Consider the following 17,114-nt stretch of genomic DNA (forward strand, 5'->3'; position numbering starts at 1 on the left):
ATACTTTATTTATTTATTTATTTTTTTATCCTCTTTATTTTTTTAAAATTTTATTTTATTTTTTAAACTTTACATAATTGTATTAGTTTTGCCAAATATCGAAATGAATCCGCCACAGGTATACAAAAGGAGTCTGCTTTTTATTAGAGTAGCAGTTACTGAGTGTGAAAGTTTTAACAGTTTCATTTCTTATAATATAGAGTTCTGATTTTTCTTCTAGGTATCCACACAAATGATAAATGCTTTTCTAGAAAAAGAATTGCTCTTGGTAGTCATTTTATAGTTTTGAATAGCAAAACTACCTTGTCTGTAAAGAGCTCTCAGCAATTAATAAGAAAAAGGAGTAACACCCAGTTTAAAAAAATAGTCTAAAGACAGGAATATATAATTCACAAAATGAGAAGTAAAAACATGGTGTGCGGGGAATGTCAAACTTTCCTATTACCATACACTGTAAATTAAAACATGATAAAAAGGATCAAGTGTAAATGGAGACTTCCTGTTTCTGAAAATCTAGTTAGAATCTTTCTGAGAAGATTGTTTGGAAATATGTATTTGTCTTTAGAATGGATATACCCTCTAACCCAGCACTTGCACTCCAGGCATTTATCTTGAGGATATAATTAGGTAACCCGGCAAATACGTATAGGTATGTATATATGTGTTTCTATATGTATACATGTTTGTATGTACATATGATAAACAGAAGGGCTTATTTCAGTATTTATGATAATGAATAATTGGAGACAACTCCAGAAGTTATCAATAAGGGGCTGCTACCTTGGTTCGGAGAAGGCAATGGCACCCCACTCCAGTACTCTTGCCTGGAAAATCCCATGGACGGAGGAGCCTGGTGGGCTGCAGTCTATGGGGTCACTAAGAGTCGGACACGACTGAGCGACTTCACTTTCACTTTTCACTTTCATGCATTGGAGAAGGAAATGGCAACCCTCTCCATGTTCTTGCCTGGAGAATCCCAGGGACGGGGGAGCCTGGTGGGCTGCTGTCTCTGGGGTCGCACAGAGTCGGACACGACTGAAGTGACTTAGCAGCAGCAGCACCTTGGTTAAAATAATTATAAGACACGCATATAATGGCAAATATGAAGTCCTTAAGATAATATAGGTTCATATTGACATGGAAAGATGTCCATGACACAGCACTGAGTTAAAAGAGCAGGTCACAAAATAGTATGTAAAGCACAATCCCATTTTGGTTTGGAAAAATGTTTTTGAAATATATACATAGGAAGAATTCTGAACGATTTACACCAAAATCTTAAGCATGTAGTCGGATTATTGGTGACTTTTATTATTTTCTTTATTTTTTTGAGTGTTTTCGCAGTGAGTATTTGCCACGTGTACAATAAAGGAGAAAAAGATAGCACAGTTCTAAATAGGAAAGAGTAATATTTTCATTCATGTAATTCTCAATTCCTGAATACCTCCTTAGCTTATTATCTCATATGTATTCTGAGGTCATAAAACCCAAAGCCAAGTTGTAACCAGATGTTAAACAATCACTGGCTAAGAGATTCAGTCCTGCCCACTTGCTATTTTAAATTATGCATTAGCAATATTACAAATTATTGCCTGGTATTCATTCTTTGGGCTTCCCTGGTGGCTCAGATGGTAAGGAATCTGCCTGCAATACAGGAGACCTGGGTTCGATCTCTGGGTTGGGAATATCTCCTGGAGAAGGGCATGGCAACTCACTCTAGCATTCTTGCCTGGAGAATCCGCATGGATAGAGGAGCCGGGCAGGCTCTAATCCATGAGACTGCAAAGAGTCAGACATGACTGAGTGACTAAGCACAGCACAGCACAGCACATTCATTCTTTGCTTCCCTGGTGGCTCAGTGGTAAAGAATCTGACTGCCAATGCAAGAGATGCAGGTTTAATCCCTGTTCCAGGAAGATCCCCTGGAGAAGGAAGTGGCAACCTGCCTCCAGTATTCTTATTTGGAAAACCTTCTGGACAGAGGATCCTGGCAGGCTACAGTCCATGGGGTCGCAAAAGAGTCAGACAGAACTCAGCGACTGAATAACATCAATTCATTCTTTAAGGAAATATTTTCTTAGTGCCTGTTACAAACAATATATTGTTCTAAGTGCTGAGGTTGCTTTAGATAGCATTGAAACTAAGACTATTCAATCTGTAAGTGCCAGGCATCTACTGTATCTCTTTTCCTACTTAATCTAAGGCTTTGCATGCACACACATGCTCCCCACAGGAATAACTTACTTTTGTAACACCAGTACTTCAGCTTCTGTGTTAAAACAGGTTGCTTTTTTCCCCAGAGTATAATTGCTCAAATTTAAATTGTATAGCTGTGCATAGCAGTCCCACAGGATTCCTAAAAACTGAATTAGCAAATGAACAGCCCACTGCCCACACTGCGCTCCTAAAGCACAACCAGTAATTGGTGAGCTCTCCCACCATTGAAACCTTTTCTACTGACATGATTTCGGATTTACAGAAAAGCTGCAAGAGTGGTACAAAGAATTTCCATATACCCTCTACCTGGATTCTCCAAACATTAATATTTTTAATTTACCTTATCCTTTTCTCTTTGTATATGTATTTTACAGAATAAGAAATAAAATGTATATGTTTTACATGTAGACATTTTTTCTTAAATTTAAGAGTAAGTTGCAGACATAGGCCCTTTTAAAAACCTCTAAATACTACATGGTGTATTTCCAAGGACATCCTCTTATATAATCACAGTATAATTATCAAAATCAGCAAATTAACATTGGTATGTTACAGTTATCTAAGTAGACTTTATAGTTTTGGCCCACTAATTCTTTCATGGCAAAAGAAAATTATGAGTCACCCTCATTTGAATTTTTGAAAATCCCTGTTTCAGAATGAGAATAACATGTTTCTAAAATAAGAGATGGGAAGGACAAACCAGAACTTACAGTTGTTTAGAAGGTTGTAGAAAACTTTTAAAACCCTCCCTATGTCCCCGTACGACAGTCTTTTACATTGCCTTAGTGCTTTATTGATAACTTCTTTTATGATACTTAGCACATTCTATTAAATTTTTAGATTATATATCTATTTAATTATTCTATTTTATTTAAAAGTATTTATTTATTTAGTTGCACCGGGTCTTAGTTACAGCATGCAGGATTTTTTAGTTGTGGTACGTGAACTCTTAGTTGTGGCACGTGGGATCTAGTTCCCTGACCAAGGATGGAACCTGGGCCCCCTGCCTTGCAAGTGCAGAGTCTTAGCCTCTGGACCTTGGGGGAAGTCCCCACTTGGTTATTTTATAATTTTATTATTACTGCTTTAGTCCTCGGAAACTCCTGCAGTTCCCAGTATTCTGCTTTTTTTAACATAATCACTGCTTAGTGAACATATTGAATAAAAAGTATATACTACTGGACTTGTAAAGGTCAAGATAAGCAGGTAGGATTTGGTTGGTATTTCTGCATGGTATTTGATAACCTCTGTGCTGTCTTACCCTAGTTTGTGTATTGCCAAGTCTGTTGTGAGCCCTTCCACAAGTTTTGTCTGGAGGAGAACGAGCGCCCTCTGGAGGACCAGCTGGAAAACTGGTGTTGTCGCCGCTGCAAGTTCTGTCATGTCTGTGGGAGGCAGCATCAGGCTGCAAAGGTACAAAGCTGGTGATGGAGTCACTTAGCGTATTACTCTCTCTCTCCATTTCTGCCTTTTAATTTAGAATTTTGTGTCTATATTTTTTCTCTCTAGGCTTAGTCTGGTTTGACTGTTTAACCCAGTGTAATCATTTGCCATCAATATAGCAGAAAATGTGATATTTGATAAAATCCTCAAACCTGCTTCATCAAAATGTTTATCACTGAGTACCTTTGGCAGGAAATAAATCCCTATGCCTTGAGAGTAATTTATGAGGAAGTTTAAACTGTTACAGTGATGTGCTGGATTTACCTGAGAAGTATGAAATGGGGTACTAAGTGGTAGGTGTTCACTGGAGGTGAGATGACATCCACCGTTTTGCTCTCTTATTTTCCTACAGCAGCTGCTGGAGTGTAACAAGTGCCGAAACAGCTATCACCCTGAGTGCCTGGGACCAAATTACCCCACCAAACCCACAAAGAAAAAGAAGGTTTGGGTGAGTACACACAAGGTGAACTTTGAGGAATTGTCCTGGGGCCAGGCTGTCGGGCTTGCACAAGCTGTAAGAGGAATATGCTGCTTGAGGGAAGAGGAGCCGTTCCAGTCGAGAAGTCAACTCTGGAAATGGATTTTTTAAAGATCTTAAATAAGAAGAGATATTAAAAATAAGAAGTTCCGATTGACTTTCCATCTCTTCCAGATCTGTACGAAGTGTGTTCGCTGCAAGAGCTGTGGATCTACGACTCCCGGCAAAGGGTGGGATGCACAGTGGTCTCACGATTTCTCACTGTGCCATGATTGTGCCAAACTCTTTGCTAAAGGTAACTCAGAAAAGCTAGCTTAGTCAACTTTTAGAGGTTGTTCTTAGCGTTTGGGAGGCAAAGTGGACACTGCAGTGGAAGGACCATTCTTGTCAAGGATGCCGTTTAGACACATTTCCTGAGTTTCTGGTCTTGCTCTTTTCTTGACACACGGAATTGTAGCAACTAAAAAGGTTTTCTTATCTTTTGGGGTGTGAATTAAGGAGATTTTTTTTTTGACAGGAAAGTTGGATTTACTGGTGGGCATGAGTAAGGATGGGACACCACCAAGGCTGTCATGCATGCAAGACTCGCCACTTATCCAAGGGGCCACAATTAGGGATGTATTTGACCCACCCCCACCACAGCCATCTGGGATAAGCTGCTTTTGAGGAAGAAGAGCCATTCAGTCGAGAAACAGAAAAACATTTGGAACCATGCTTTCAAATTCATCCCTGTAACACTTAATAAATCCCTGCTTCTTAGAGATGTGGCTCTTTTGGCAGCCAGGGTACTTGAACTTGGCCCTGCAGAGGGCCTCAATCACAGGCTTCTTGTTCTGCAGCTTGGTGCAGATGGACATTATAATTGGCCACTGTGGACCCTGGGCACTGTGCCTTGGGGCTCTCCAGAGGCTCCTGATACAGTTGTCTGGAGCATGGATTGGGAACAACATGCCAGTCATGAATGTCCACTGGAAAGGGCTGTCTCTAAGATCCTTTAGGGCAACCTGTACAGGTAACAGACTACCTATACCACCAAGGAGGCTGCTGTGTGCAGCCATCGCACACTGGGCCCCCATGGGAGAAGAGCACAGTCTGCTTAATTGGCTGCAAAGGGGACTGTTTATAGTAACTCACCACAAAGAAATGCTCTAAAGCATTACTTCCCAAAGTGAGGTAAATATACATTTGATTGTTTCAGAAATGATTTTAGGTGATACCGAGCCCAGGATTTTAACAATTGTGTTAGAAAAAGATTATAGGCAATACATTAAACTGACTTAGGATAATAATGATACAAAGTTCACTGTTGAAGTTACTTAAATTAAGCAAGTCAACATTGTATATTAAGTAAAAATAATAGGGGATACACAGATAAAACAAACTGATGAAGATTGTATACTTTTCTGAATTTTAGGAAACACTGCTCTAAACTAATGTAAAAGCACTAGGAATAAGGGAGAAGTATAAATTAAGTGCGTCTTTTACCTTCTCTTTTTTAAAAAACTTAAACATTTCTTTGGAATGTTTAAGAGAGAGAGTTCTGTCTTCCATTCTTTTTCTATTATGTTATCTATAAAAGGCTACCTTGTGACCTTTAAAAATGGGTCTAAAGAAGAGAACTAGTGGAATATTCTGTGAGCTCAGAATAATCCTGACAGATTACACATGTGTGAACATTTCATGGTAGATGCAGGCTGGCATTTGTAAGTAGTTTCAGAAGCAGACTGTGGTGGCTTACATTTTAGATCAGATTGACCATATGTTAGTCAAGGGCCTGCTGAAAACTTTGCTTTGCTTTCAGGAAACTTCTGCCCTCTCTGTGATAAGTGTTATGATGATGATGACTATGAGAGTAAGATGATGCAGTGTGGGAAATGTGATCGATGGGTCCATTCCAAATGTGAGAATCTTTCAGGTACAGAAGGTTGGAGTCTTTTTTATTACAATTTCCTTCTTTCTTGGTACACTGCACTAGTAGCCCCAAAGTACTATAAATATAACACTGCATAACATTACAGTAGTGCTGTTACTTGAAGTCTTTTTAAGTTTATTTTTTGGTCTCTAAAATAAGATCATTGTATTACATTGTGTTCATTTACCTTGAACACGTTCTTTAAAATACTTAAATGTTGTCCTTTGTGGATACCATAACCTGTTGGCTCTCCAGTAGCTGAATCCTGAGTTAGTGGTAATACTGTCCCTTTGGAGATCAGTACATAGGAGTTCTTAGGGGGTGTGAGAGACTTAACGTTTCTAACATACAGCCTGATGTTAAGTTCAGTGGAATAACTTCCTCTTTTCCCCCTCTTCCACTCTGAGAGCACCTTGTCACAGTAGGTTTTTGTCTCCCCAGATGAGATGTATGAGATTCTGTCTAATCTGCCAGAGAGTGTGGCCTACACGTGTGTGAACTGCACAGAGCGGCACCCTGCGGAGTGGCGACTGGCCCTTGAGAAAGAGCTCCAGATCTCGCTGAAGCAAGTACTGACAGCCTTGTTGAACTCTCGGACCACCAGCCACCTGCTGCGCTACCGACAGGTAGGCCCAGGTGTCGTTCTGTATCCTGAGAACTTGCTCTTTGGTTGTTTTGACCTCATTGTGGAATGTGTTGGTTGTTGTGCCTGTGTGCTTCCTAATTTGTTTTCTTTTGTTTCATTCTTCATTTAGATTTGTAGAGTTCCTTGTTTTGGCCTTTGGCCAGTAAGAAAAACTTCAGCACCAAGAGTAAAATGCTTCTCTGGGGTAAAAAGAAGGAAGGGGCCATGTCTCTTTCAAAAGTCTTGTTGTTGTAATACGAAATCTGAACTTTGTATTCTGAAGGCTACGGGGAGTCCATGAAGGACTTCACTCAAAAGAGTAACCTGATGAGAGTTACTTTTTCAGTTCAGTTCAGTTCAGTTCAATTAAGTTGCTCAGTCATGACACCATAGACTGCAGCATGCCAGGCCTCCTTGTCCATCACCAACTCCTGGAGTTTACTCAAACTCGTGTCCATTGAGTCGGTGATGCCATCCAACCATCTCATCCTCTGTTGCTTCCTTCTCCTGCCTTCAATCTTGCCCAGCATCAGAGTCTTTTCAGATGAGTCAGTTCTTCGCATCAGGTGGCCAGAGTATTGGAGTTTCAGCTTCAGCATCAGTCCTTCCAATGAATATTCAGGACTGATTTCCTTTGGGATGGACTGGTTGGATCTCCTTGCAGTCCAAGGGACTCTCAAGAGTCTTCTCCAACACCACAGTTCAAAAGCATCATTTCTTCGGCGGTCAGCTTTCTTTATAGTCCAACTCTCACATCCATACATAACTACTGGAAAAACCATAGCTTTGACTAGATGGACCTTTGTTGGCAAAGTAATGTCTCTGCTTTTTAATATGCTGTCTAGGTTGCTTTTTAGAGGAGGGAAAAAAATACCTGTAACAATGACTTGAGTGAGACAGAAGATTGGCGAGGACTGAGCCTAGAGGTGGGAGCCATGGTTGGGAAGCAGGTATAGTGCTTTAGGTTAGAGGGAGCAGGGTGGTGACCTGATGTACGAGGGTGGTAGTGGGACCAGAGGCCCTTTGGCTCCAGGACAGTTCCAGGTCTCCTCAGGACACAATTTGAAAATCAGTATGTTTTGTCCATTCAAGTCATGAATTATACATAAATTTGTCATTGGGAACACAGGTATAACGTTGGAAGAACCACATAGCTAACTTTAACTCAGAGCTAAGCCGCTGCTCTCTCTTTTTTAAAAATAATTTTATGTATTTATTTATTGTTGGCTCTGCTGGGTCTTTACTGCTTCATGGGCTTTTCTGTGATTTAGCAAACAGGGGCTGCTCTCTAGTTGTAATGCACAGGCTTCTCATTGAAGTGGGTTCTCTTACGGTGGAGCACGGGCTCTAGACACGCAGGTTTCAGTAGCTGCAGCACGTGGGCTCAGTAGTTGTGGCTTTCCATTCTAGAACGCAGGCTCAATAGTTGTGCATAGGCTTAGTTGCTCCGTGGCATGTAGGATCTTCCCAGTCCATGGATTGAACCCGTGTCTCCTGCATTGGCAGGTGGATTCTTCACCACCAAGCCACCAGGGAAATCCTGCTTTATCTTTTAATAAAGTCTATTTTTTAAATAGGAAATTAGTTGCTGTCTTACTCAAAAGCAAGTAGACGGTTTCTGTTTCTTCATACTAGGTTGGGAGTTACCAAGCAAAGCTCCTAAGTTAGCTAGCCAAGCTATTAGATAGCTGGCTCATTTTTAACTTTCCTTTTCTATTGTTTGAGAAATCTCTGATTATTTTCAAGTTCTTTGGGTTTTTATAATATGCATCATCCAGTTGATGTTCAACTGCTAAATCGTGTCCGACTCTTTGCCACCCCATGGACCGCAGCACGCCAAGCTTCTCTGTCCTTCACTGTCTCCTGGAGTTTGCTCAAATTCATGTCCATTGAGTCAGTGGATGCTATCTAGCCATCTTGCCCTCTGCCACCCCCTTCTCCTTTGGCCTTCAATCTCCCAGCATCAGGGTCTTTTCCAATGAGTCAACTCTTCACATCAGGTGGCCAAAGTATTCGAGCTTCAGTGTCAGTCCTTCCAATGAATATTCAGTGTTGATTCCTTTAGGATTGACTGGTTTGATCTCCTTGCTGTCTGAGGGACTCTCAAGAGTCTTACCCAGCACCACAAGTCGAAAGCATCAATTCTTTGGTGCTCGGCCTTCTTTATGGTTCACCTCTCAGATCCGTACATGAATACTGGAAAAACCGTAGCTTTGACTATACGGACCTTTGTCAGCAAAGTGATGTCTTTGCTTTTCCAGTCTCTATTCATTTTTTAAATAGAATTTCCATGGGTATACCTCATTTTCAGTGTTAGATAAAATAAACATATTTCCTGACAACAGGCTGCCAAACCTCCGGACTTAAATCCTGAGACAGAGGAGAGTATACCTTCTCGTAGCTCCCCAGAAGGACCTGATCCACCAGTGCTCACTGAGGTCAGCAAACAGGAAGATCAACAGCCTTTAGATCTGGAAGGAGTCAAGAGGAAAATGGACCAAGGGAACTACACGTCTGTGGTATGTCTATACAGCAAACTACCCAAATTTCCAGTGCCAGTTTAGCTTCCTGAGTCTTTCTAGGGGTGAGGCTGGATGTTAGCACTAAAAGACAATTTATTAGCATTAAAAAATAAAAATATGTGTGTTGTTTTAGTTCTGTGTTTTGGAAGATGGGTTATGATAGAGAGGGTATTGTCTTTTGATTTGACTTTCATCTGAGTTCTTTTAAAGTTATTTTTATATTAACACTGTTTATGCAGAAATGCTAATGTGAAGATAACGGGTTTGCCTCTTATGAGATACACCTGAATAATGTGTCTTTTTACATTGGATGTTTATTTGAAGATAGAAGTCTTTTAATTTTATGGTTTGAAGAATGTGTAGGAAATGATTGTCTGTTGTCTCATATCCATTGTTCATTTGTTTATTCATTTCAGTCTAAGTGAAAAATCATGGCCCAGTATGGATAACTTACCATTATGCAGCTAACTTATTTGCATTCTTGCCTTATTAGTCTGGCATCTCCTGATTGCTGCAAGTTAACTATGAACTAAATCCCAGAGGCCTCCACTAAAGAGAAATGATACCATATTATATTAGGGTGTCCGTTTTCTGTTGGATCTCTTTGCTGGATGAGGAAGTGATTTTGAGAGCATACTATTCTATGAATAATTAATACTTTGTTTTTGTATACAGTTGGAGTTCAGCGACGATATCGTGAAGATCATTCAAGCAGCCATTAATTCAGATGGAGGGCAGCCAGAGATTAAAAAAGCCAACAGCATGGTCAAGTCCTTCTTTATTCGGGTGAATGATATTAATAGTTCATGTCTTTGATACTTAATCTGTGAGTTGTTACCCCAGGAACAGAACAGACTTGTTCTTGTCTGTGTTTTGCTTTGCCATGTGTATAAATTATTTTGGTTTAATTAGTTCCTCTGATTTTTTGGGAGGAGATTGGTGAGGTCCCAGAGAGGATGGACTTTCTCTTGGTGTGGCCTGAAATCATCCTTATATTGACAAAGAAGCTGGTGTGAAGTTGTTAGTTTTTATGTGCTTTCCAAATGAATGGTCACATGCTTATATTTTGTTTATTTCTCTGTTAGCAAATGGAACGTGTTTTTCCATGGTTCAGTGTCAAAAAGTCCAGGTTTTGGGAGCCAAATAAAGTATCAAGCAAGTGAGTACATTCAGTTATTACTTTTTTTTCTCCTCATCAGAAATCTGAGTTTTCTTAAATTTTTAGATTGAGGTTTTATTTTAGACTCAATTTTATTATTGAAGATTAATCAGTTGAATGCCTTTTTATTGCTGGTTTAGAGACAACATTTACTGTTTATTGTAATCTGTTGCTCTTTTATTCTTTATGTATTTGTTATGTTTTAGGGAACTTGTGGCATATGTACAGTACATGTCCTATATATATATATATATATATATCCTAGTAATTGGGCTAATTATAACTACGTTCTATTTTATTTGCTTCAAATGATGCTCTCAGCGGTTTCTGATTCTCCATATTTAACCTTAAACTTTTATTTATTCCAGTAAATCCTTTTGATTTTCAGGGTTATCATTTGTTTCTAGAAGTTTAACCAAGAGTCACAATACATCAGGATTTTATTTTTAAAAATAATAAAGTCCTGTGTAGGCAGTTTCCAAATTCTGTGATTTGTTCTTATATACTGCACAGTCTCAAGACCTGATGATATCAAGAATTTGACTGTTTAGTTCAGTTTTGGGTATCTTGTAGGAGTTCAATAAATACTTGTTGAATTGATTCTTTCCAGCAGTGGGATGTTACCAAACGCAGTGCTTCCACCTTCACTTGACCATAATTATGCTCAGTGGCAGGAGCGAGAGGAAAACAGCCACACTGAGCAGCCTCCTTTAATGAAGAAAATCATTCCAGCTCCCAAACCTAAAGGGCCTGGAGAACCAGACTCACCAACTCCTCTGCATCCTCCTACACCACCAATTTTGAGTAAGACACCAAATGAAGACATATTATCCATTTCTAAGTGCAAATGATTGACTTTGTGAATCTAAATTTAATGTAATTCCATACTGGGAAACTTTCAGGTGATCCTTAAAGGTAATAAAATCATTTTTGTTTCACTTGGAATGTTACCAAAGAATTGATACAAGTATCAGTTTCTGTTACAATGTATTCATTGTATTCATTTCTGTTACAATGTAACAGAAAGCAGATAGTAAGATAGCATTACTTTGAAAGTGTTTCATAGGCTATAGACTATTTAAGCTATATTGTTTTCTTTTTTACTGGTAATCAGACATGGAGTTAACAGTTTTAACTGGATGTCTTTTGGGTTCCAAGGTACTGATAGGAGTCGAGAAGATAGTCCGGAACTGAACCCACCCCCAGGCATAGAAGATAACAGACAGTGTGCATTGTGTTTGACGTATGGTGACGACAGTGCTAATGTAAGTACCTTGGTGCACTGAGTTGTGCTTAATAGACTAACCCATGATGAACTATTTCTGTCTAAACTTGGTGACCAGTTTAGACTTTTTATTTAATGAATAAAATGAATATTTGTCACTTAGTTTGTGGTACTTAGGATTTTTTTCTATAACTGATTTACTTGATTTAAAAGATGACTTACCTTATATTAATATGCTGATTTCTCATAAACGTCTATAGGCAGTTTCTCAAAAAAGACTTTTATGAGAGTCAATAGAATAGAAGTTCCACGTTAAATAACTGTGTCTGATGTAGTTAGCAATGTGGTTAAGATTCCTAGTTCTGACAGATTGCCTGGATTCACTTCTGTGCTTGGCCGCCTACTTGTTGACCTTGGCAAGGAGCTTAACCTCTGACCCTCAGTTTCATTTTTTAAATAAGGATAGTAATTCTTACCTCAGAATGGTTATGAAGATTAAAGGAAATAATGTATGTAAAGCCTTTTGTAGGGCCTGCCTGGCACATAGTAAGCTTATAATTTTTTTAAAAAACATTTTTAATGCAAGCTGAGAGAACTGGCTTTGAAAAATGGTTTTAAAGAAGTCAGTGGGCACTTCTATAAACTTAACACATTGCTTAGTTTTAAATTCTTTATGTTTATAAACTATTTCTAGTCTATGGAAAAGGTAAAGAGTTGAAAAGTGAAAAGAAACTTTGAATTGTGATTTTTGTTCTCACCCATGAGTTAAAGAATTTGAATTGATTTACTGAAGTTATCCTGACTCAGGTAAAGCCAATACCAAGGAAAACCCTATTTGATGTTACATTCTTTAAAGAAAAAAGGAAATCTCTTTGTTTCATAGGATGCTGGCCGTTTGCTTTACATTGGCCAGAATGAATGGACACATGTAAATTGCGCTCTGTGGTCAGCAGAAGTGTTTGAAGACGATGATGGATCACTAAAGAATGTGCATATGGCTGTGATCAGGGGCAAGCAGCTGGTAAGAACTTGTGGGTGAATGTCACGGGGACTCCCTCTCAGTTTCCAGATGTTCTTTCTGAGGCTCAGTGCTGCCTCGCTGATGTTTCTCTTGGTTTCTTCAGAATGGTTTAGCCAGCAGCAAATATTGGTGTGCATTGTAGGCAGATTGCTATTCTGACCCTTGGAAGATGGGTGCAAAAGAAATAGGAAATAGTCTTATCTGGTTAGAGAGATAATTCAGATGCTCAGGAAAGGTATTCATTTAAGTGGTTTAGACAAAATGACCTCAAAGGTTCCAGTTGAATCAGCACTCTGAGGCTTCTTAGGATAAACCCGCAAAGTACATATACAAAGAGGGGCTGTGGAAAATGATTAGTAGCAGCTGAGAGTAAGCAGAAAAGGCCATGAAGGAGTAGAATTTTTAAAGCTGTGTTTTGAAGGAGGGGAGAAAATGAAGGATTATCAGAAAGCAACAAAAATAGCACATGCATAAGAAACATAAGTAAAATGTGTGGAGGGCACAAAGCAAAAGTCTTCCCTGGAGAGGAACCCAGATTGTGACTGTGACAGAATGAGGTGGCAACATACAGCCTGGCTGAAGAAAATCTTTGCATCATATAAATTCATCAATTAAGCCTACTAATTAAGAACCACTATGTTTCTGACTAGTATAATCGTTCTAGAACTGAGTTCTTTTGGCTATAATAGCTTTCTTCCAAGATAATGTTTTTAACAATGATGTTCAGAGTTTCGTTTTCTCTGAATCAGTTGTGCATCTTAGAAAAACCTGTTTTGATCCAAGTTCTAAAGCAAATCATCATATTTAAATTTAATCATTCTAGGCCCCATGGGCTGTGGGAAAGAAAGGATTTATAGAGGAGGCTTTATGGCTCATATCACTTCTCTGTAATTCAGCAGATTACAATAACAAAATGAACTGTGGGAAACCCAGAATGGGGTGACTCTGTAGAGAAGATGGAGAATGGCTAAAACATCTGAAAGTCTGACTCAGGCTCTGTTCTTTCTGGATTGTTAGAGATGTGAATTCTGCCAAAAGCCAGGAGCCACTGTGGGTTGCTGCCTTACATCCTGCACCAGCAACTATCACTTCATGTGTTCCCGAGCCAAGAACTGTGTGTTTCTGGATGATAAAAAAGTGTATTGCCAACGACATCGGGATTTGATCAAAGGCGAGGTGAGCTTTAGTTGCTTTTTGAGTTCTCTGGGAAAAGAGGCTGAAGATATTAATAGCAAGGTGGTGAGCTGTATTACACCTTCCTACTAGGTGCTCCTAGAATCACCTTCTCTTGGGAGAATTATCAAAGGCCCTGCTAGTGAAACAGAAGAGTGATTTAGAGATACGCCTTGTCTTTCCCGCTGAGTCAATATCCTGAGAATAGTGTATAAAGGGAGAGCCTAACAGCTACCCTGGCCTTTCATTTAAGGTGGTTCCTGAGAATGGATTTGAAGTTTTTAGAAGAGTGTTTGTGGACTTTGAAGGAATCAGCTTGAGAAGGAAGTTTCTCAATGGATTAGAACCAGAAAATATCCACATGATGATTGGTAGGACATGGGCCTTGGTTGTCGGGGAGGCTGGCTGTGTCATTGAGGTACTTAAGTCTTCAGTTACAAAGTGGGCCTTCTCATAGTCACCTCTAATCAGTTCTTCTTTCCTTACTCAGGCTCCATGACAATTGACTGCTTAGGGATTCTGAATGATCTCTCTGACTGTGAGGATAAGCTCTTTCCTATTGGATATCAGTAAGTAACTCTGTGGAGAGAAGACAGCAGCCCTACCACATGAATGCCCTGAGGCAGTAAGTGGGTCATCTGATGTAGAGCCATACTTGTTAGCAGGTTTTAAGTAATTGCTTTTTTTTTGTTTGCAACATCTTGTAGATTGAGACTCAGGTATCGTTTTATGTCAGCTAGATCCAATTGTAGAAGGAAAGAATTGACATAATTTCAGAATCATTTCCAAATAAAACCTAGAAAACACCAGGTCAGTCTCTTTTAAGAATCCACTAAATTCCATTCACCTCAGTTCATAAGTCCAGTTGTTGTCAGGCATCAAACACCTTATGCCTCTGTCCTCCTTTTACATCTTACATTTTATCGGTGCTTCTGAAAATATAAACCCCCACAATAACAATCAGATTCTTCATTAAGAATTTATAGTAACAATTTGCTCCCACAGGCAGCAAATTGTCTAAACCTGTAGCAAACTGGCAATATAAATTTAAAATTCCCTTTCTCTCTCTTCCCCTTTGGAGTCTCATTTGTTCTATGTATATGCCAGTTTATTCTGCATTTCAGTTCTTTCAGCAGTCTCTGCTCCACGTCTAGCTGGCAGCCCTTTGTGTAAAGCAGTAGGGTCCACCAGCATCTAGCTGATTTAAAGCAGTTATGTTTCTCTTGTGTCATGGGACTTTCCTTGCAAAGGAAACATGTCAGGTGTGATCTTTCCTCACTTGTATACATTGTGGGCCAGTTATCCCTTCCTGAAGGCCCACAACTATGTCTTGTAATAGTTAGTGGGTTTTTTTTTCTTTGCATTTTAGGATATTTTACTAATTTTTCCCCTGCTTACAACACAATAAAAAAAAATTTGATGCTGTTTTCAAGGGGCCAGAAAAAAAAATCAAGAACTTCAAAAAACTCAGAAAACCCTAACTAGGGGACTCTCTAATAAGAATCCATGAAAGAAAGCTAAATTCTGTAAATGCAGGAGGCCAGGGAACCTTGGCTGAGAAGAGGTTTTGACAGCCTCGGTACCTGCGTCTGTGCGCTCACTGACGGTGATCGTGGCCATCTGCGTGCAGGTGTTCTCGGGTGTACTGGAGCACCACGGACGCCCGCAAGCGCTGCGTGTACACGTGCAAGATCGTCGAGTGCCGTCCCCCGGTGGTGGAGCCAGATATCAACAGCACTGTTGAACATGATGAAAACAGGACCATCGCTCACAGTCCACCGTCTTTTGCAGGTTACTCTTTAAAAAATGTTTTATTGGAATGTAATTGCTTTATAATATTGTATTAGTTTCTGCCATACATGAAAGTGAAATCAGTTATAGGTATACATATATCCCCCATCTTTTTTTAGATTTCCTTCCTATTTAGATCACCACAGAGCATTAAGTAGAGTTCCTGTGTTATACAGTAGGTTTTTATTAGTTATCTCTTTTATATATAGTAGTGTATATATGTCAATCCCAATTTCCCAATTCATCCCACGCCCTTCCCCCTTTGGTTTGTTCTCTACCTCTGTGTCTCTATTTCTGCTTTGCAAATAAATTTATTTGTGCCATTTTTCTAGATTCCACATATAAGTGATACAATATTTGTTTTTCTCTTTCTGACTTACTTCACTTAGTGTGACAGTCTCTAGGTCTATCCACATCTCTGTAAATGGTACTGTTTCATTCCATTTTAACGGCTGAGTAATGTTCTATTGTATATATGTACTATATTTTCTTTATCCATTCCTCTGTTGGTGGATACTTAGGTGGCTTCCATATCCTGACTACGTAAATAGTGCTGTAGTGAACACTGGTGCACATATCTTTTTGAACTATGGTTTTTATCAGGTATTTGCCCAGGAGTAGGATTTCTGGGTCATATGATAGTTCTGTTTTTTGTTCTTTGAGGAACCTCCATACTGTTTTCCATAGTGGCTGTACCAATTTATATTCCCACCAACAGTGTAGGAGTGTTCCCTTTTCTCCATATCCTCTCCAGCATTTATTGTTTGTAGATTTTCTGATGATGGCTATTATGACCAGTGTGAGGTGATATCTCGTTGTAGTTTTGATTTGTATTTCTCTGATGGTTAGTGATGCTGAGCATCTTTTCATATGTGTGTTTGCCGTCGGTGTGTCTTTGGAGAAATGCCTGTTTGTTTGTTTTGGTACTGAGCATCATGAACTGTTTGTGTATTTTGGAGATTAATACCTTATCAAGTTGCTTCATTTGGAAATATTTTCTCCTATTCTGAGGATTGTCTTTTCATTTTATTTGCAAAAAAGTTGGAAGTTGAATTTGATTTGGAGGAATACTGTGATTGAAGGATAGGGAAAAGGCATTGCTTTGTAAGGTGGCATTTGTTTCTGTTTTGGTATTTATCTAATAGCTGGCTTTTTCTTGACTCATTTGTTTGATTTTTTGTTTTTAATTAAACTTTTTTAGTTAGAGTTTTTATTTCTTGCCACAGAAATTTCACCCAAGGAAAGTCAAAACACAGCAGAAATTGTAAGTCCTCCATCACCAGATCGACCTCCTCATTCCCAAACCTCTGGTTCCTGTTTCTATCACGTCATCTCAAAGGTCCCTAGGATTCGAACACCCAGCTATTCTCCAACACAGAGATCTCCTGGCTGTAGACCACTGCCTTCTGCAGGTAAAGGACTTCACTGACCTACTCGACCCAACAAGGTCAGCTCAAGATTAGTTTGTAGTTCTTTCAGGAAACTTTATCTTAATGATGTTTGCCAATTGAAAATGTTGATTTTCTGTTACCTGTTAACATACATAGC

General features: G+C 39.2%; 1 protein-coding gene and 1 non-coding gene across 11 annotated transcripts in view; one reads left to right on the forward strand and one right to left on the reverse strand.

The window, feature by feature from the left end:
• The window catches only part of KMT2A (lysine methyltransferase 2A), a 78,058-nt gene that overhangs the window by 39,265 nt on the left and 21,679 nt on the right, over positions 1-17,114 (forward strand). For 5 of the 10 annotated variants that reach the window (XM_086339517.1, XM_086339518.1, XM_086339514.1 and 2 more), the window contains 16 exons: positions 3,484-3,630; positions 4,013-4,108; positions 4,313-4,433; positions 5,940-6,062; positions 6,492-6,676; positions 9,021-9,194; positions 9,873-9,983; positions 10,283-10,356; positions 10,967-11,160; positions 11,515-11,621; positions 12,465-12,602; positions 13,620-13,778; positions 14,029-14,146; positions 14,266-14,344; positions 15,406-15,566; positions 16,793-16,978. In XM_086339517.1, coding sequence (XP_086195643.1) covers positions 3,484-3,630; positions 4,013-4,108; positions 4,313-4,433; positions 5,940-6,062; positions 6,492-6,676; positions 9,021-9,194; positions 9,873-9,983; positions 10,283-10,356; positions 10,967-11,160; positions 11,515-11,621; positions 12,465-12,602; positions 13,620-13,778; positions 14,029-14,146; positions 14,266-14,344; positions 15,406-15,566; positions 16,793-16,978 — 2,173 coding nt within the window. The remainder of the gene's footprint in view (positions 1-3,483; positions 3,631-4,012; positions 4,109-4,312; positions 4,434-5,939; positions 6,063-6,491; positions 6,677-9,020; positions 9,195-9,872; positions 9,984-10,282; positions 10,357-10,966; positions 11,161-11,514; positions 11,622-12,464; positions 12,603-13,619; positions 13,779-14,028; positions 14,147-14,265; positions 14,345-15,405; positions 15,567-16,792; positions 16,979-17,114) is intronic. The other 5 variants (XM_086339513.1, XM_086339520.1, XM_086339512.1 and 2 more) reach the window with 3 other exon arrangements.
• On the reverse strand, positions 5,115-5,248 carry LOC147357542 (small nucleolar RNA SNORA70). Its single transcript, XR_015142558.1, has one exon. It is a non-coding gene; the product is annotated as a small nucleolar RNA SNORA70 (small nucleolar RNA).

This window comes from Bos grunniens, chromosome 15, assembly GCF_055505025.1.
Source record: "Bos grunniens cultivar Pamir isolate PY7600 chromosome 15, Bosgru_T2T1.0, whole genome shotgun sequence".
NCBI lineage: Eukaryota > Metazoa > Chordata > Mammalia > Artiodactyla > Bovidae > Bos > Bos grunniens.